This window comes from Melanerpes formicivorus, unplaced genomic scaffold (assembly GCF_026170545.1).
Source record: "Melanerpes formicivorus ecotype bairdi unplaced genomic scaffold, bMelFor1.0.p_v2 SCAF_32, whole genome shotgun sequence".
Classification (NCBI taxonomy): Eukaryota; Metazoa; Chordata; class Aves; order Piciformes; family Picidae; genus Melanerpes; species Melanerpes formicivorus.
In genome coordinates, this window is record NW_027142384.1 from 1658405 (window position 1) to 1679953 (window position 21549).

General features: G+C 38.9%; 1 protein-coding gene across 3 annotated transcripts in view; it reads left to right on the plus strand.

Moving 5' to 3' along the window:
* The window catches only part of TRAPPC9 (trafficking protein particle complex subunit 9), a 441084-nt gene that overhangs the window by 36027 nt on the left and 383508 nt on the right, over positions 1 to 21549 (plus strand). For all 3 annotated transcript variants that reach the window (XM_068155470.1, XM_068155472.1, XM_068155471.1), the window contains 5 exons: positions 2535 to 2661; positions 4328 to 4473; positions 9486 to 9571; positions 19181 to 19307; positions 21350 to 21482. In XM_068155470.1, the coding sequence (XP_068011571.1) occupies positions 2535 to 2661; positions 4328 to 4473; positions 9486 to 9571; positions 19181 to 19307; positions 21350 to 21482 (619 nt within the window). The remainder of the gene's footprint in view (positions 1 to 2534; positions 2662 to 4327; positions 4474 to 9485; positions 9572 to 19180; positions 19308 to 21349; positions 21483 to 21549) is intronic.

The following is a 21549-nucleotide window of genomic DNA, read 5'->3' on the forward strand; positions in this document are numbered from 1 at the left end:
AAGATCATCGCGTCCAACCCATCAACCAATCCAACCTACCCAAACAACTAAACCATGGCACCAAGCACCCCATCAAGTCTCCTCCTGAACCCCTCCAATGACGGTGACTCCACCACCTCCCTGGGCAGCCCATTCCAATGGGCAATCACTCTCTCTGTATGGAACTTCTTCCTAACATCCAACCTAAACCTCCCCTGGTGCAGTCTGAGCCTGTGTCCCTTATTATAGCTGTCAACCTGTATGCAACATCGGCACATCTCAAAGCCCGCTGAAACATACTCCTGGCTAGCATTAGAGGTAGCACACACACTAAGAACCTGCATTATAGTTAACTCCTACATATTGGGACTAAAGCTGTCAATGCAGTATGAGGACTGTGAAACTAGCAGAAAGATTTTTCATTTTCCACATTTAGTAGCTTTTGGTCACAAGTGGTTTGTAACTGTGCAAGTGAAGCTTTCAGATTTTTCTGTTCTTGTATCAGAGGAAGGTTTGAAGCAGCTTTGGGACAAAACCAATGTTCATGGTTCTGTGTAAAGTAATTAAGCAAAAAATTAGCAGGAATGTTGGTGGACTTGCAAAATTGTCAGTTGTCAGAAGCAGCAAAGCAAAAAAAACCAACCAAACAAAAAAAAACCACAAACCCAAAAACCAAGAGGGTAATGAAAACAGCTTGGTATGAAATAGGAGAATTGCACTATGAGGCTATACTGAGCAAATGGAGAAGTCTGTGCCCCAGCAGCAATACTGACTGTGGTGTTGTTCACTTTTCTTTGGCTGCAGCCATTTTATGATCCCTGTCTGGAAAGGAACAAAACAAAACAGTTTTATCAAAAAATGAGTTATTTCATATAAGAAAATCGCTCACCATTTCTCATTCACTAAATGCATCTGTGTCATAGCTACACAGAAGGATCTAGTAGCATTTCCAGCTGCAGTCCAGGATTTTAAAGCCGATGAGGTGAATTCACAGGTTAAAGGATTGAGAGGCAGCTCCTCTTCTGCTGACATAGACAAGCATGAAGACATTAGCTAGGTGAAGACCTCCAAGAGTAGTAGCTGTTTTCTATTTCCTTTGCAAAGAAAAAAATAAGTATTGGTGATAACCATTTCAGTCACAGTCAGTCTTCTAAACTGTAGGTCAGGAGATTTAGTAGTTTAGTAGATCGTCCCAGGAGGCTTGTGCTGTTTCTGATCGTGTCAAAATACGATGACAGCCAGGCAGATGCGAGGAGAGTTCAGAGCTGTTTGAAAGCAGTAGTCTGTAGGAGGTTTTTGGCGGTTATTAGGCTTTGCAAATTTGACTAAGTAGAGAAGTTTGTTATCATTCATTCATACTACAGTGATCAGGCAGCAGAGGTGCTCAAGTCAAGGGTAAAAGGCTCCAACATTTGTTTCAGAAGTGACTTTATTGTGCAAAAGAGCAAGAGCTCTTTTGCATCATGAATGCTTCTTGATATATCCTGTTGATGTAAATACGTCTAGCATCTGAGCTGAGATGCAGTGTTAAGTAAAAAGAAATGGATGTTTTAGATTGCATTTTGTACAGTATCAGCATAGAAAAATGCCTTGTTTTAGCCTTGTCTTTGCAGAAAGTATGCTGAGCTTCTACTCTGAAATAAAAATGTAACTCTAAAATTCATAAACAAATTCATTTTGCAAGTAGCAGCATGCTTGCTTTGAATACAATAAATGACAGTGCTTCACACTAGGACATGGATGTCAGTTCTTCAGAATGACAGACCTTCACTTTCAAGTGCATGCTGTAGTGTTGTCTTCATTCTTGGTAGCTGTGATGCTTTCCATCTCAGTGGATCCTACTCGTACTGTGTACCCTTGCTTACAGAACATGGCAAATAGCCTGAATGCTATAGCCTGAACTTTTTATGACAATACTCAGTCTTGTCTATCTAATAATGTAGTTTTGGGAACATTTCATTGTGAGAATGCCTCAAAAGCCAGTCCAGTTAAATACAGACACAAGGAGGGCAATTTGTTGGTTGAAGGCAATTGCAGTCAGTGTTTATTTGCTTTGAAAGAGCCATGCACTCAAGGCCTTAGAAGCTTACAAACTGAGTGGGTTGATGTGTGCATTTTAGGCTCCAAGATGTTCTTTTGGGCCTGTGTGGTTGTTTGAATGTTCACATAGCAGTGCTAATATTAGCAACCTGTATATGCTAAAGTCTAATTGTGTTGGATATGTAGATTTACTAGCAATACTGCAGAAATTTTAATTTTGACAGTGGAAAAAATTACCAAGAGGTAAGCATAGGCTGGCACTTGAAAAATTCTGAGAAGTCCTGGAAACTATCTTGCTTAAGATCATCAAGTTACATTTGATCCATCTGTTAAGGCTTCTGGAGCATAACTGTAGGCATTGTATACAAAAAATAGTTGGCTTTTCATTGGAGTTGTTTTATATAAATACAAAACCCAAAGCAGACCTTTAGGTTGTAACTTCATCTTCAACTTTTATTGCATGCAAGTTTGTGATTGTCGTTTGTAATTTTATTTTAATCAAATTTCTTTTCTAGAAAAGAAAGATGTAACGCAGAGCTTGGAAAGCTACACAGCAAAATGCCCTGGTACAATGGAATTCATCACTCTTCCAGATGGTTTGAAATTACCTCCTGTTCCGTTCACCAAATTGCCTATTGTGAGGTAAGACTCCAAAATCCAGTCTTCAAATTCTTCACAGTACTTGTCAAATTTTAAAGGATACTGGAAGGGTGCAGTCTTCTCAGTTTACGTAAGTTGTTCACAATAAGATGGAAAAATGTCAAATTGTCAAACTGTTTTGAGAAGTTCTTAGGCAAAAATAGAGCCTTTGAGTAGAAAATACTTTCTGTGGCCTTTAGTTTCAGGAGAGAGGTGTTGTTTTTTTTTTTTTTAAACCATCATTCAAGAGTTTGTAATACAATTGAAGAAAAATAGTTTGTAATTGCAGCTGAGATTTAAGTTAGGTACCTGATCACACTGAAAGTCCCCGAGTTGGATGCTGTCTCCACCTGTGGAACCTGGAACTTGGCAAACACTGATGTCTGTTGTAGCTATTCCTTTTCAGATGCTGCATTTTTTGAGCTGGCACCTTCACTGGCCTCTTCTCAATTCATGCTCCTTTTTGTGTCTATGTACAAAGACACATCACACAGTCCATGCAGTTTGTGCTCTGCTCTACCTTCCTCCTTCTTGTCTTTTGAAAGTTCTATAGAAGCTGTATGGATTTGTATTGATAAGCCAACAAAATATTAGGTGCATCTAAATATAAAGGAAGTAAAAGAATTTATTGTCTTCCTAGTCTAACAGATGCACTATTCTTGTTACAGAAGCATAGAATGGCCTAGGTTGGAAGGGACCTTAATGATCATCCAGTTCCAACTCACTGCCATGGACAGGGATGCCCTACACCTGACCAGGTCACTTAAGACCCCAGCCAACCTGGCCTTGAACACTTCCAGGAGGGGTCATCCACAACCTCCCTAGTTAAAACTACTTTGTTTGTAAGAAAAACTTAAGGAAGAGATTATCTATTTTCTGATTTTACCACTTCTTAGTTTTTCTTATATACTTTTCTTACTACTTTACATTTTCTAGGTCCTGTTTTTTTCCTTTGCTCTGTTTCACCTCTAAGCAAGGTTGTATTTAATTAACACAACTTTTTCCAAGTACAGGATTTTGATCTTTTGGGTAGCTAATGAAATGATCTTGTGATTCCTAATTGTCATTCATTTGAATTCAGCTGGGCTGAGCCAGGGGCTATAAAATGTGTGTTACTGAAGCTTTTCACCCAAAGGAATTAGTATTCAGCATTTGACCTGTGAGGGTGTAGGTGTATGATGTTGATGGTTGAGGAGCACTCATTGTGCATTAAGATAAAAATTATTATCCAGCAGTATTTTTATAAAAATGACAGTAAGCCAAAGCACTTCTTTCTATAAAGTAAAACTCGTTTTTATTGGCACTTCATTGATTTACATGCTTTACATACTGCATTCTAGTTTGGAACAAAGCTGGGTTTAAGTTGAATATTTGGTTGCTTTATAGTGTGTCTAATGTTCATTTTGCACTTAACTTGGAAAATAATAGCTGCAGTTGAAATAACTGACCTGCTATTTGTTTTCTGAGAACTTTCTGAACTATGCCTTCAGTTTCCTTGGGCTGGTGTTTACTTGTACTGCAGCTGTTTACTTCATGTTTTCCATTTCAAGTGTTTTAATCAATACCTGCTCGCAGTGTGCCATTTAGTATTTATGAGTTAATTTTTAACCATCTGTTATAAAATGAAACAGAATAGGCCAACAATTATAAATTTCTTTTTAACTCACAGATCTGTGAAGCTCTTGAACCTGCCAACTAGTCTCCGACCCCACAAAATGAAAAGTTTGCTTGGTCAGAACGTGTCAACCAAAAGCCCCTTCATATATTCTCCAATTATTGCACACAGTCGTGGGGAAGAACGAAGTAAGAAAATCGGTAAGCATATTTTGCAGTGTTTTCTGTGGTTTTGTTACATTGGAAAATCTTTCCTAATCAAGGAAAGCAAACCTGCCCGGTGCCATCTTAGGTCTGAAATAAGTAGCTTTTTAGCCTAAAGTTATGAAGGAGCAAAGCTGTGTTTTCCATGGGACAGCTTCAAATTCAAGAGAGGAATAAAGTCTCATAGCTGATGAAACTGATTTTCAGAGTATATAAATGACTTTTGTTTCCGTCTCCAACAACAGAGGAAAATTTAGTTCTGACGCATTCTGTTCAGCAGCAGACAGCTGTTCAGCTCAACCGGTTATAGTGCGTGGTACCCTGAGGCAAATACACTGTTGGGCTTTCCCCTTTTCTGGTAGGGTTATCATCCTGAACATGAAGACATTTGGATGAATGGGCTGCAGTTTCCTGGACAAAAGATGCTAATCCGAAGGAAGCTGGACCGTGGTAGTTCATCACCCATGGAACTTTTTTTAACATGTATTTCTGGTTGATACTGTTAGACCATTGGGATTTTAACATTTGTTCTCAGTTTCTCTCAGGAGAAAAAAAAATGCCTCTAGTTGATGCCCCATTATGATTAAATGTCTGATTAGTCAGTTTTTCTTCAAGACAGTTCAACAAAAATGAAAAACGCCCTATGAACAATGTTTGGAATACTAGTAATTATCTGCTAGAAGATTATTTCATTTATTATCAAGCTCTTCAGTGCAGTAATTGTGCATTGGAAAGAGATTAAAAAGCTTGTTTGAAGGCTGGATGCAGTTACAAATATTGGTAGTTCTTTTTATTGCTTTTGTGCATATCACATAGGTGATAATTTTTAACATAAGCATTAATGTCAGCACAGAAAAGAGTCCTGTGATTATGGAACAGAACTGGTTGTCAAAACTTGAATATACAAAATTGCAGCATGGTGTTTATCTTAATTTGGCTCCTTGTATTACTGGTTTTAATATTGTGTAGTCATCAAAAAAAAACCCACCCAAAACAACAGTACTTTGAAATGTATTTAAGGTAGGTAAGGTTTTCTGTGTTGTTGCTTGGAACTGTAAAATACAAAACATTTGGCAGGTCATTGTCAGTAGTGGCTCCAACTAGTTCTTCAAATAGGTAATTCAGGAACAAGTTGGGAACTGCTGAGTAGAACAAGCATGTGTACTCCTCTACCTCAGAACTTCACTTTCTGTCTCCTGCTCCCTGCCCCTTTCAAATATAGAATAGAATTAAACAGGTTGTAAAAGACCTTTGAGATCATCAAGTCCAACCTATCACCCAACACCATCTAATCAACTAAATCATGGCACCAAGTGGCTCATCCAGTCTCTTCTTAAACACTTCCACTGATGGTGACTCCACCACCTTCCTGGGAAGCACATTCCAATGGCCAATCACTCTTTCTGTGAAGAACTTCTTCCTGACATCCAGCCTAGACCTTCCCTGGTGCAGCTTGAGACTGTGTCCTCTTGTTCTGGTGCTGGTTGCCTGGGAGGAGAGATCTCCCTTCAGGTAGTTGTAGAGAGCAATAAGGTCTCCCCTGAGCCTCCTCTTCTCCAGGCTAAGCAACCCCAGCTCCCTCAGCCTCTCCTCAAAGGGCTTGCGCTTCAAACTCCTCCCCAGCTTTGTTGCCCTTCTCTGGACACGTTCCAGCAACTCAACATCTTTCCTAAACTGATGGGCCCAGAACTGGACACAGGACTCAAGGTGTGGCCTAACCAGTGCTGAGTACAGGGGCACAATGACCTCCCTGCTCCTGCTGGCCACACTTTTCCTGATATAGGCCAGTATGCCATTGGCCTTCTTGGCAACCTGGGCACACTGCAGGCTCATGTTCAGCCTACTATTGACTGGTACCCCCAGGTCCCTTTCTGCCTGGCCACTCTCCTGCCACTCTGACCCCAGCCTGTAGTGCTGCATGGGGTTGCTGTGGCCAATGTGTAGAGCCCAGCACTTGGATGTGTTAAATCTCATGCTGTTGTACTCTGCCCATCTGTCCAGCCTGTCGAGGTCCCTCTGCAGGGCTCTCTTACCCTCTAGCACATCAACACCTGCCCCCATCTTGGTGTCATCTGCAAATTTACTGATGATGGACTCAATCCCCTCGTCCAGATCATCAGTAATGATATTGAACAGGATGGGGCCCAGCACTGATCCCTGGGGGACACCACTAATGACTGGCCTCCAGCTGGATGTGGCACCATTCATCACCACTCTCTGGGCTCGGCCCTCCAGCCAGTTCCTAACCCAACAAAATGCTGCTGTCCAAGCCACAGGCTGACAGCTTGGTCAGGAGTTTGCTGTGGGGGATGGTATCAAGGGCCTTGCTGAAGTCCAGGTAGAGTACACCCACAGCCTTCCCCACATCCACCAGGCGGGTCACCTGACCATAGAAGGAGATCAGGTTGGTCGGTCAGGACCTGCCCTTCGTAAATCCATGCTGGCTGGGCCTGTTCCCTTGGCCATCCTCTAAGTGCTGTGTGATTGCACTCAGGATGACCTGTTCCATGATCTTGCCTGGCACTGAGGTCAGGCTGACAGGTCTGTAATTCCCTGTAAAATAAATAATCTATTAGAAGAATTTGTTTTAAAAAAAAAATCACTTAATGTCTTAGGTATATCTTGTCACGTTTCAGATGTAATTAATACCTTAATATGTTACTGCTGATCTTGTCCATCAGTTATGCCATACAGAATTCTTGTTCCTTGGTGGTTACAAAAGGAACCTGCATTTTTTTCCAAAACATTTAAGTTTGAGTATGTTTATGTGCTCTATGTACCATAGCAGTTCTATCTATCATGCAGGGCAGTTTCTCCTTAGAGGCTTTTGTTTAGCCTGAGGAGATGTTTGAACTGTTTGTGATCCTTCTAAGCATTTGTCCTTTGAAGTACATACAGAGTGTATTCACTTTTAAAAGCCTCTCATGTTTCATTCAAAGTTTTGCAAACAATAGAATATACAAAATGAAATCAGATACTTCCTTTGCAAGAGGCTGTGAAATGTAAGAAACTTACCAACTAATGAGAATTTAATGACATGTATTTAATTAAAAACAGCTACAATAACAAATGAACTGTTTTTCTTGCATGGAGATATGTGAGCCATGTTCTGGTTAAATTATTTTTACATTATCCAGTCCAAATCTCCCCAGTAGCAGCTTGTAGCCATTACCCCTTGTCTTTGCCAAGTGATTCTTTTTGGTTGCATCATCTCAGGTGCAGGTCTTTCCACTTGTCACAGCTTTGGATACTACCTCAAATTCCTCAGTCTCGAGCAAGGGTGGCAGGTCACCCAATCTGATAGGGAAGATTCTGCTTCCTTTTCTAGATGATTTGATCTTCCCATTCCCTAGTAGTATGTATTCATGGAAGGACTTCCCATGATAAAAGACTCCAAAGCCCTAGTGACACCAGCTGTCTGTTGATTTGCATGATGTGTTGACTACTGCCTGCACCCCCTATCTCTGACTGGCAAGACAGAGAAGAAAATCACTTAGATACCCATATCCTTTACTTATCTTTGGAGCACAGCAAAATACATCTTCAGAGGAGTAACTGATTCTTTTGGGGACTGCGGAATGCACAAGACATTGTGGACAGTAAAGCAATTAAATAGAAAGTTACAGAACATCTCACACAATTGTACTTTTGAACATTTTGCTCTAATCAAGAGTTTTGCTTTTCAGGTTTTGTAATACTAGAGCCTGTTAATATCTGTGAATGTATGTTTTTAATTTTCACTAACATTAACTGGAGTTAAACATTTGCATTAAGTGCATCTCCCTCGAGCTTCTCTAATATTGCTTGTGAAATTAATCAGATAGCAGATAATTGTGAATATACAGTTAAGAATATAGATGGCTTCAGCTGTGAATTACAGTCTTAATATTAATTAGTGGGGCACTTCCTAATATCCTAGTAAAAAGCATTATTAATCTATCTTAAAATTATCGAGTAATCCATGTATGTTATAGATTATCTTATACTCATGATTATTTAACAGATACAATTAACCCATCTTTTGTGTATTTGGAATGCAGATCTTCAGCCTGTGTGGAGCATCTTGCCACATGTGCTTTTTAGTTTAAATGTGAGGTGCCAGTGGTTAACTGTGAGAAATTTGGAAGGTAGACAGGGTCTTGTGTGTGACAAGATAGAAAATAATCTATCTTGATTGAACAGTTTCTCAGAACCCGTATCTCTGCTGCTGACCTCACATCCATAAAGTTCTTGAATCTTTAGAACCCCCAAAATTTAAAAGCTGGGAGGGTGAAGTGTCTAAAATTGAACCACTGTCTCTTGTAATGAGCTATAAACCCAAAGCACATCATATTACCTGATCTGGGTTTGTTATTTCCCCCTAGTATTTTCACAAGTTACTTGATTTATTATTGCTTAAGTCTCCATTTTGTGAACCTCGAAAAAAATCAGTACCTATAGATCCTAGTGTTATTTCCCCTCCAACAGCATCTCCTGTACTGCTTACTGTTTTCCCAAGAAAATTAGAAACTGAGGTGGTCAGCAGGTGTTTCCTTTCTAATATTTAGTTACCCCATATTATCAGCTGTGTGTAAATGAAGACTTGTTTCCATTATTTGTAGTTTTCTCCTTCTTGTGTTTATTTCTTATCTGGTTGCTTCCTGAGGTTTAAATATCCAAGGCAATGTATACTTTGTACATCTCCAAGTATCTAAACCTTTAAGTGCTTAATGTTAAGAATGTGTTTAAGTACTTTTTTGAACTGATGCCCCAGTTAATTTTGCCAGTGTAGTATTGGGTCTTTGGAGCGCTGTTACAATATTAATGAATTTTGCTGGTCCTTTAGCCCATTTCTTTGCCTGGCACTTACAGCTTGTGTCCCACAGCGTACTCGAATAGGACTTGGGCTGTGAAGATTATACAGGGAGAGAACATCAAGATAATACATTCTGGCAGCCCAGCCAATGCTAGTTTTTAATACCACTATGATTAGGTAATTCCTGCATTAATTCTCTAATTATTTCATGTAGACTTCCAGTGGGTCCAGGGAGATGTGTGTGAAGTTCAGCTGATGGTGTACAACCCTATGCCTTTTGAGCTCCGAGTAGAAAACATGGTAGGTAACTTTCCAAATCTCCTCTTGCTATTTTTTTTGCTGATTAAAAAAAAAAATCCCCCAAACCCCAAGTCATTTGGATTTTCAAATATGGTTTTCTATAATCAAATAGGGTTTAACCCAGTATAACCTCAGTTTACCAGCACAGTACTGTCAGTTTTCTCCTGTTTGTTTTGATGGGGTATTGAAATGCTTTATAGTTACTGACCCATAAATTAATTCTTACCTTCCTGCAGTGACTAGAACTCATGCTGCATAATTTAAATACACTGGTTTTCAAGCAATAATTATATTCCAGAACCTAATCATTAGTGTGTAGTTGCTACTGTAATTGATAATTTGGCATGGGTCCTAGTTTTGGGATTTTCCCATTTTGACCACGTTTTAAAAATCCATGGAATTAAAATAGTTCTGATACATGTTATTTGAAAACACTGTGAAGTCAAATGAACAGCAAGGAGGGACAAAGAGGGCAGCTAAGGTTAGGAGGATCAAGACCAAGCCGTCTACTACTTCGCCTGACTGCTTGTATACTGAAACAAAGTTTCTTTATGCCAACTAACAGGATTTAGAAAAAATTATTATTAATGTAAAGTGAAAGTCCTCTATGTTGGTTTTTTATGTTAAATGTTTTTATGCTTCATACTGCTTTAAAAAGTAAATCTGGTCTCTTAGTGTCTGTTGTTCTGTTAGGTTAAGTGAATCAACACATATCTCTTTGCCCAGGATTTTTGGTTGGTTTATTATTGATGATAGGTCTACTGTTACTGAACACAGCAGGAAAACTCCCAAAGACCAGTGTGGTGTTAGGAAGCAGGCATTTCTCTGTTTTGGTGCCAGACACGTAGGGAATCTCTCCACCTAAGTGTACCAAAGCCAGTAAAATTCAGACAATATATGCTTAAATCTCGTACAGAATCATCATTTTTCTAAGAAGTGATTAGTGTATTTGTAGTAATGAAATTTGTTCCAAATGTAAATCTCCTCCACCCATGCTCATTATATATGGTGGGGGCCCCCTGGTGGTCATTTAGGGTGTCTACCCTCTTCCTTTCTATGGCCTTAGCTGAACTTCTTTGCACATGTCTGTCTGCTGTGGTTGACAAGACAGACTGACCAGAGAGTCAGTCTAAATCAGTTTGCTCTTCTTAACGTCATCTTCCTCAAGCCACAGTGACAACTTCTTGTTTCCACAAATAATAATTCTTAGTTTACACAAGAGATACGTTCTATGAGGATTACATATTCCTAAATGTTCCTAAGTTAGTACGGTATCACTGCTGCGTAGCTAGTCAAACAATTTGACCTAAATTACTGATAACATACCACATATAATAAAGTGCTTTTCCACAGGAAACAAACTGGCCCAAAGAATGTGCTTGTAGCATAGTGAAATTAGTTCTTAGAAACTAACAGCCTGGTTTCTGCAGCAGCATTTCTGTCCCTCACAGAAATATTTCAAATTGATAGGAATTAATAGGAAAAGAGCTGCACTTCAGAAAAGACTCTGTAGAAATTAATTTATTTGAGAATAATTTGATTTATAGTCTAATTTATTGTGTAAATAATGATGTAATTGTACATTAAAAAACTGTGTTTGGATAATTTCTTAATGAGGAAATTTCTTATGAGTACTTACATACACTTAAGAACTCATAATTCAGTTATTTGCACAGAGGTGCACTCCATCCATTCCCTGAGCAAATTAATTGTAGTAGCATGAGTACTTTGAGCTACTGTTAGCATGATAAAGTTCTATCTTTGAATTAATACTGAATTTCAGTTTCATTGATAAGCAAAGAGGAAGCAGGCATGCAAGCTAGATACAAATAATTGAAGTGATTAACGTAATTCTTCAGTCAGTGCTCCATAAATAGAGTGCTTAGAGAAATTCTGCTGCATGCTAATGTCATCTCATTGGTAGAAATTAGTTGATTTTGCTTGATTTGTTTATGGTAGCAAGACTGTAGCCAGCAAGTTGAGAAAAGTAATTATTCCTCTCAATTTGGCATTTGAGAGAAAATGTTCTTAGAACCAAGGCCAGTTTTGAGTTCCCCATACAATAGAAATATTGACATACTGGTATGAGTCCAGCAGTATTGCCAAGGTGATTGGCAGCCTGGAGCATATGACAGATCAGAACAGGTTCAAAAAGCTGCATCTGTTCAGTTGATAGAAGAATACTGAGACAATTCCTATTGCTTTCCTCAATGCTGAAATGGGAAGATGCAGTGGAAATGGAGCCAGTTTTCCCAGAAGTGCTCAGTGAACACATTGCAGCAATGGAAACTTTCCTGATAAAAACAATTCCCTTTTACTGAATCATGAGGGTGATCATTCTCTGGAACTGGTTGCCCAGAGAGAACATGGGATATCTCTATCCGTAGAAATCTTGAGAAATTGAGCGTATAGGACAGTGGAAAACCTAAACCATCATCAAAGTTGCCCCTGTTTGGAGCAGTAGGCTGGGCGAGTGGACCTCTAGCTTTAACTCCCAGCCTGAATTGTTATGATTTTCCAGTCTCATCTGTGAGCTTTCTAGAATGTGGGAATAGTTATTACTTTATCTCAAGAATACTCTTCTGTTTTTATTTTAATAATTCAAAGCACTGGTTAATATTTTAAAATGTTTTGTTTTATTATTAAGATGTACTCCTGCCTGCAATACTCATGCCCCCTTGTTGTCATATCTCCTATCATCTATCACATTCTTTTGTATTATTTAGTCTCATAGAATTACTGTCATAGCAAGTGTATCCTTTTCTGTCATTTAGTGGCAGTTTCAACTTTTGTACCATGACTTTTTTCTTCCATCTGACTCAGCACCTTACCTTTGTAGTATGTTCAAGGTCTCTTCCAATGACTGGCAGTTCTTTGAGTTCTCCATTGCTTGATTTCCTTTGTTGTTTAATGTTTATCAACATGTAACTGTCTCAAAATCTATAGTCATACTCTTTTTTGTAATTTCCTCTTTCCCTTCTCTTTTACTTTATGATTTGTTCTGTTGGCTTAGTTGTTTCATGTTAAGTGAATGCTGGAAATATTGATCTGAACTTTTATCATGATGCCTTTTAGAATGTGTCTTATTTGCTATGTCTGAAAGTTGTGTTGGGGCACAACTTAGTATTGAGCAGAAGTTGTTAAGGAGACTGGTTCCTGATTGGAAGGCTTCTCTAGCTTTGCTCATTCTTTGAAGTATTCATGCTAAGTACACGTGCTTTAGTTGATGTATACTTAAGTAAAAGAAATTGAATTTTTAGACTTGACATGAGGCTGTGGAGACAAGACTTTGATCAGTGTTGCTCAGATGACAAGCCTTGTACTGTCTGAAAACTTGATTGTTGTTTTAGTTTATTGTTCCTGAAGGTCTCTGTCCATCTTTGTTCTTGCTGCTTATTCCATGTCATGCATATTCATGATTTGGGGCTCTATTTAAATACCCATTCTTCATGCATGTCCCATTTTTGCCTTGCATTTCTGTCCTTTTCTATTTTGTGTTTTTATGTTGTCCACATAGTTAGAAACCTGATCCAGTGAGAGGTGCAATAGGGTTTGTAGAATGACAAATTAAAATGGTTGGTCATGGAATGTCTAAGTAATTAGGTCCAACAACTATATTATAGTCAATTAAGTGAAGTTGGAGAGATCATAGGGGTGATCAGAGGAAGTGTTTGACAGAATTTAGCAGGTACCTTGAATCAACAGAGAGAGAGACAAAATTGAGCCTAACTAGCTTTGACTGCAATGGATTAGACAGAATATTTTTGCTATGCTGGTGATGGAGCCCAAGTTAACAGGGGATGCGATACTCAACTGCAAATACTTCACTTTTTTCTCCCAAGAATATTGATTTCCATATAGAGTTGTTCAGTGGCCTCTCTTTTTCTCAGTTGCTAAGCCTTTTTTTCCTGCTCAGAAAAAAACCGACCTTCAGGAAAAAAATCCCCCCAAAATCTGGGAAATCTCTGATGGGTTAATTTTGTATCTTGGGACAAATATTTAACGTGGTAAATCATGGTACAGTCTAGCAATAGCTACTATTAAAATAAAACACATATGAAGCAGCCCACTGTTCACTTGTATAGACCTTGCTGTCCACCAGGACTCCAAGGTTCCTTTCCACAGAGCTGCTCTCCAGAAAAGTAGATCCCAACCTGTGCTGCACTCTTGGATGTTTTCCCAAGTGCAAAACCTTACACTTGTTGTTGAACTTCTTCAGGTTCTTGTTAGCCCACTCTGTCAGTCTATCCAGGTCTTTCTGTAGCGTGGCTCTCCCTTTTTCTAAGCATTCATCTCCCCACTCAGTTCAGCATCATCAGCAAAATTCATCAGGGTATACTTGATCCCATCACCCAGATCACTTATGAAGACATGGAACTGTGTTAAAAATAGTGGGGAAAATTTCCCTTTGAATAAACATTCAAGAACTTTTTTGTAAAGTCTTTAACAACATTGTATAGTTCAGCATGAAAGCTAACTTTGAAGGCGGTGTTGCTTTAAACAAAGAGTGATTGCATTTCAGGATTGGTAAGTGAAGCCTAAAAAAAGCAGTTACATACTCATGTTGTTTTAACAGCATCCCCAAATGCTGCCAGTTATGTACAAGTTGTTCTCTTTCTCTAGAACTAAGTTGAGATTTGAAGTGATTGAAAGACATGGTGTGATAACTGCATGCATATATTTACTCTAAGACAATTTACATTGTTTTAGAAGAATACAAAGAAATGTAAAATTATGGAGGATGTTTTCTTGTTTGTGATTCCTATGTTCCTGGGAGGAAACCTTCTGTCTGGGTAAAGGTTTTCTATACGATCACAAAGAATGATAGTTATTAAATATTATTACTTGTAATAAGGTATTAGTCTCATGGGAAAAGTTATTTAACACTCATTTCCCTTTTTTTGGGGGGTGTCTGATGTGTTTAGGGAGATGTAGCAGTACTTCATCCCTTTAATCTGAAAAGCTCTTAGGCACCAGAGGGCAATGTTGGGCAAATATTGCTGGATTCTGCTATCCAGCAAATAGTGATACTGAAAATGTCTTTCAAATGTTCTGGATATGTCATTGTCTTTTAAAACTTACTTGTGTGGGTTAGGTTTTAAGGGTAAGTGTCTTGATTTCAGTGTATTTCTGTAACTCTGAAGCCTAGCTGAGGTTTATATTGGATTTTTTTCCCCCCATTTCATGGAGTTTTCATGCTTTCTTAAATTTTAAACTTTTATGCTGATCTTTACTTTTAAGTGCATGAAGTTTTACTGAATAGTAAAATTCTCCCAGTGAGAGAAATGTATGATAATACACTTGAGACTTTTTAATTTTTACTCCAGGCATAGTATGTGCTTAATGCAGATGTTTTGACATTTGCATTGCATGTGTTCTTTAGAGAAGTTTTTGTTTTCCTGGGTTTAGTTGTTAAACACTAGACTGAGAATGCATTTTTAATGCACTATAAGAAAAATATGGTTTGCTGAGGACTTACTTTGCTTAAGCAGTTTTTTTGTGATCAACGTGCTGTGTTTGTGATCAGCATAATCCAAGGGTGTCAGTTTGATGTAATTTCAGGAGTTAGGGAGCAGTGTAGAGGTTATAGAGCATTTTTTTTCTCTCTACTGTTATGAAATAATACTGTTTAATACAAGCAGTATCTCTTAATAGTAACTCTTCCATCTTGTCTATAAGCACATGCATATTTTGTGTGATTGTATTCCAGATGCCTTCACGTGCCTTTTTGTCTATTGCTCTGTCTAGGTTCTTGTCTGGATTTTATCTGCTGTATAACATACTCAGTATGAATCCTTTGGCAAGGAATGCACTTTCTCTGACAGCTGGGTTGTGATTAGTGCTTTCCTGAGCCTTGACCATTACCTTTTGAAAATACTACCACTGATTTATTTTATTTTTCTCAGTTAATTATGATCTTTGACTTCTCCAGAGTCACTTGGCTCAATACCCTCCAATGATGGAGCTCATAGGTGTCACAGGTCAAACTTCTATCTGGGTGGTGAGGTGTTGACAGGCAAATTTGGGGTCATAAGGCAGTCTGTATATATGCATGCATGGCTACTGTAGATAAATTTCTTGAGGCTGTGGTGATTTATGTTCCCCTTAAGGTTATTTTTTCCTTCACTGGGCCCTAGAAGTCTTTCAGGGCAATGTCTTCCCATGCACCCCTTTAATCCAGCTTGATAGTGGATGATGTCTAATTGCTGGGATGGGGACTAATTCATATGAAGTACAAGCAAGAGAGTGGTTTTACTGCAAGATGAGAGATTAATGCTTGTGTGTATGTCCTGACATCAGCTTGATTAAATAAGTGAAATAGAAGAGGAAGAACATAAGAGAAAGCTGTATTTACACATTGCTTTATCCTCTTCCTTCCCCCAAGGAAAACTAGGCTAATTAGAACCATGTCTTAATGAGGAGTTTCTCATAATTCAGAAAAGTGACCTGACAATAGTTCTGCAATGACTGCAGTTTCTTAACTTGATATGCTGGCTCATCTGGGGAGGTAGCTAGGAGTGGAAAAATAATATTACCAATTCTTACAAGTTTTCTGTAGTGTTAGGAGCAGGTTTGAACTGGAAGGGCTTTCTGTTTCAACCACTGCATTAAGGTGCCTGATCCCCTCTTAGACACTGCCACTGATGGAATTGCCACAACTCTCTAGATAAACTTGTTGAGAATGGTTTAATGTGGAGTTGGCTACACTTCCAAGTGGGGGAGGTAGGTTTGGTATTACTTAGGGATCTCTCTTGGCTCTACATATTTACATTTGCTATTGCTAATAGCAAACAAGGAAAGGTTTTTTTTTGTCATCAATTTCTTTAAGACATTAAATCCTTGGATGAAAGTATTTAATTGAGATGAATCCTGGATAATTTGAATTTATTTGATATTTGGTCAGTTGATATTTCAGTGCGTCTGCACCTGTTTAAAACGGAAGCTTTGGAGTGTATATGGAGTCAGCTTTTGTCTGTATTCTAAGATTTGCTTCAGCCAAAGCAAAAGCAGAATAATTATGATAAAGACTCAGGCTAAATCCATATTAAAGTGTGAATGTTCACCCTGTGAGCAACTCTGACTGCATTTAATGTGGTCTCAACAGTGTCATGTCTGCAAAGAAGTGATTACTGTAACACAGGATTTTATAGGTTTGGAGTACATTGTAGTCTTGATGACTTCAAATGTTCAATAGAAAAGAAATCAAGAACTTGACAAACTTGTTCATTTTGCTTTCCTAAGATTGTGATGTGTTTAGGACTTTACTGTTAAAAATCTTTGGTGCAGAGCATTTATTTAGTTGTAATGAAGCGTGTACATAACAGATAGTAGTTTTAAAATATTGTAGAAGATGCACTACCTTCTGAGGAGGGAAGAAATTCTTAAAACTGCTTTTAACTTAATTTCTGACCACTGTTGGGTTGATTCTGGTTAATGTCTAGGAATTTATTGAAGAAGACTTGCTGCTGGTTAATCCCAATGCAAAACAGGCCATTAAAGACTTAATGCACATGACCAGGTCACATTTCAGTCATTAACTGGGTAATTCCAGTGGTGCCATTTGTGTTTCTTTAAGTACCTGTTATTTGAATATCAATTTTCCCAATTTCTAGTTGAGAATTAGAAGCACAGGAGGGCTAGTCTGACTTTTGCAGCTGACATGAGCATTAGAGATGTATCGTTCAAACCTAACCAAATTAAAAACTAGGCAGTCAGATGTTTTCAGAGGGAAGCAAAGGTGATATTCTGGCATTGTGCAGATAATGTTGACGTTTCTTGAACTCCTGGTTGAGTCTACTGTCTCTTTTTGGTTTTCTATGGGCTCACATTGTGAGATTTTTGATCTGTCTGTACAAAAATACTATGTACCTCTTTCATGGAGTTTTAAGCTCCCCTGCAGAATCCTCATGAAGCTGAGGTTTATTCTAGTTATGGCATTAACTGATGGAGATATTTGGATGGCATCTTTATTAATATAAGTAAACAAATAATGGCATGTAAAAAAGCAGCAGATGACATAAACTTGCGTGCTTACAACAATTCATTTCTTTTTGCAACAACACATTCTGTGCTTGGGCATCTTAACTTCATTAACCAAGCTTAAAAATATCCCGGTGAACCAAGGACAGCAATGCTGTATTTAAAAGTTTGTTAAATAATAATTTTATTTCTTATTTTTTTTTTATTTTGCCTCATGTTTTTAATTTAGTATGCCCAGCAATTTCCATGGCACTAAGGGAGCAGATTGTACAATCTAACTGCAGGCGTCTAGTCTTGATAGAGGGTTATTTTAGCAAAATAAATGTCTTATTCCAACCCATTGAGATATTTAGGTTGGATAGTGAAGCTAGATTTCCTCTATTATCTGCAAATACTGATTTTTTAAAAAATTTAATTATTTTTTCCCTACCCATAGATAAGTATTTTCTTCCCAGGAACTTTAATTAAAGCTAAGTAAGAGCTGCTATGGATGCTTGATTTGTACTATGCAAAATGTAAGCAAATGTAAGCCGGGTTCTGCACATCGGCCACAACAACCCCATGCAGAGCTACAGGCTGGGGTCACAGTGGCTGGAGAGCAGCCAGGCAGAGAGGGACCTGGGGGTGCTGGTTGATGGTAGGATGAACATGAGCCTGCAGTGTGCCCAGGAGGGCCAATGGCATCCTGGCTTGCATTAAGAACAGTGTGGCCAGCAGGAGCAGGGAGGTCATTCTGCCCCTGTGCACTGCACTGGTTAGGCCACACCTCGAGTACTGTGTCCAGTTCTGGGCCCCTCAGTTTAGGACGGAGGTTGACTTGCTGGAACGAGTCCAGAGAAGGGCAACAAAGTTGGTGAGGGGTTTGGAACACAAGCCCTATGAGGAGAGACTGAGGGAGCTGGGGCCGCTTAGCCTAGAGAGGAGGAGACTCAGGGGTGACCTTATTGCTGTCTACAACTACCTGAAGGGGGTTGTAAACAGGCAGAGGTTGGTCTCTTCTCCCAGGCAGCCAGCACCAGAACAAGAGGACACAGTCTCAGGCTGTGCCAGGGGAAGTTCAGGCTGGAGGTCAGGAGGAAGTTTTACACAGAGAGAGTGATTGCCCATTGGAATGGGCTGCCCGGGGAGGTGGTGGAGTCGCCGTCACTGGAGGTGTTCAGGAGGAGACTTGACAGGGTGCTTGGTTACATGGGTTAGTTGATTAGGTGGTGTTGGATGATAGGTTGGACGCAATGATCTTGAAGGTCTCTTCCAACCTGGTTTATTCTATTCTATTCTAAATGTATTAGTAAGTTGACACATACAATTAAGTAGAGCTGCAAAACATCACCATGCAGATTATATCACTCATTCTTTTTGCTGTGCTTGGGTATAAATTTTTGATATTTTTTTTTTTCCCCAAATTGTGCCCACCTCAGATCCTGAAATGTGTATCGCTGCTGAGTACAAATCTTGCTGTAATTCTAGATGTGTGCTTCAGTCAGTGGAACTTAAAAGCCAAAATAACTGCTATGAGCAAATTGGAAGAGTTTTGAGGACATAATGCAAGGGATTAAAATACAAGTATCTGTCATTAAAAACTAAGTGTGTAACATGAATGGGTTGATCTATGTAATGTGACTTTTTCAGGGTCTCTTGACAACAGGAGTGGAATTCGAATCTCTTCCTGCAGCTCTTTCTCTGCCTGCAGAATCCGGTCTCTATCCAGTAACACTTGTTGGTGTTCCTCAAACTACTGGACAGATCACTGTCAATGGTAAGTGATGTCTCAAGTCATTCTTTTTCTAGCAGAGCCACCACGTGTTTTACATCTCTGTGGACTGCATTATTTTGTGTGTGACGTATATATTTGCAACACTGAATTCTCCTCAGTAAGTAAAAGAAAACCAAAAGAAAGCAAGAAATCTGTTTTCTGTACTAGACTTGATGAAACACATAGCCTGAAAAATTGTTTGGTTGTAACAGCAGTAATGAACACGTATTTACAGTATCTCATGTGTGAGAGGAAAAGGATAATAAGCTCAAACTTCCCTTTATTAATGCCTTCATTTGGAAAGCTTCTGGGGAGAATTACTTGAACTTTTTCATGAGAATGCAGAAGATAATCTTGCAGTTCAATTTTCTTAATTAGTTGTCTTCATGTAAGATTACTGAAATTTTTGCAGATTGCTGCTGTGGAAACAGTTTAGCCAATGTGTGTAGTCTGTGGCAGTTGAGATATCATTTCATTAATAAGCCTAAATAAAATTGTGTGTGTAGTATCTAAGGAGAATTAAAAGATCTTTTGTGGAAGAGGAGAGGATCAAACTCGTAGAAAAGGGGGTATATGTGAAGATGATAAATTCAATAAATAATGGGACTGCACACAATTTAAGATGCATGTTCCTGGAATGCAGTTACAGGAAAATAACTGTTTTGGTAAAGCCATACACCAAGAGAAGATGGCTTTGACCTTGACAAATTTCTCTTCTTAATGAGTTTTTCTTAAGTGCTTTTCGATCAGCTCACACAGTGAGTCTTAATTTGACCCTTCCCTCCCCCCCCTCCAAATCTATTTCAGTAACTACAGAGTAGCATCAAAACATTCAGAACATTTGTGCTATAGTTATCTTCTCTTAGTTTCACAAACTAAAAATATATTGCAAGTAGAGGAGGCAATTTCTGTACTTGGCGGATGTTTGTGTGTCCATGTATAAAATTTTCCCTCAGATATAGCTTGTATATATTACCTGGTGAGGAACTGGTGCAGAGCTACTTTCCTGCTAAATTTAACTTCTGGAAGATAAGCTGCAGTCTTTTTTTATGGCAGGGTACGTGTGCACATGTATGCCTATACACCTATTGCCCCCATTTCCTTTAGGATCCTTTTTTTCCCTTATCTTCCGGATAAAGTCGAGACAATTCCTATGACTATTTTAATGAGGAAATGCGTTAACATACGTCACAGAGTAACAAGTTTGATATGTACCAGTGGATTGGGTGATGTAGTATCACATGGCAGTCTCTGTATCATGACTTATGATGTTGTTCTTGTAAAGCATTCTGTGGAACTTACCATTATGTGTGGCAGAAAGCATGAACTTGCTTACTTTGTTTTATTTTGCATGTCACAGATACAAGGGTGTACATGTGTGTTGTTTGTATGTTACCATGTAGTTATGAATCAGGGAATTGTAGAATTGTTTGGGTTGGAAAAGATCCCTAAGATCACCAAGTTCTACCATTGAGTCCTAACACTGCCATGGCCATTATACCATGTTCTGAAGTGCCCTGTCTACACTTTTTTTTTAACACCTCGAGGGATGATGACTCTATCACTTCCCTGGACAGCCTGTTTCAGTGCCTGACCACTCATTGAGTAAAGAAATTTTTCCTGTCATCCAACCTAAACCTCCTCTGGCACAATCTGAGGCTGTTTCCTCTTGTTCTATCACTAATTACTTGGGAGAAGAGACCGACTGCCACCTCACTAACACCTCCTTTTAGGTAGCTGCAGAGAACAAACAGGTCTGCCCTCAGCTTCCTCCTCTCCACACCCAACAACCCCAGTTCCCTCAGCTGCTCCAAATCCTTCACCAGCTTCATTGCTCTTCTCTGGACATGCTCCAATAACTCATTTAATTTAGAGGGTTTGAAAACAGACTGTGTTTTATGTCCTGAGAGGATTCTCTGGAAGTGAAGATGGTAGTTTGGGTAGCAGAAAAGTAGGCAAGATCTAACTAGTAGGCTTGGTACTTCTACATCTTTCAGAAAACAGAAAAAAATCATAACATGCTAGTGTTTTCTCCTAAAAATCAGGTTACCATACTTCAGTTTTTGGAGTCTTCAGTGATTGCCTTCTAGACAATCTTCCGGGAGTGAAGACCAATGGCTGTACTGTTGAAGTGATTCCAGCTTTGCCAAGGCTGCAGATCAGTACTTCCCTTCCAAGGTAAGAAACTGAATGAAATGATTATTTTGTTTGGTCATATTTAAGTGTTAGTCAGGTGCTGAATAAA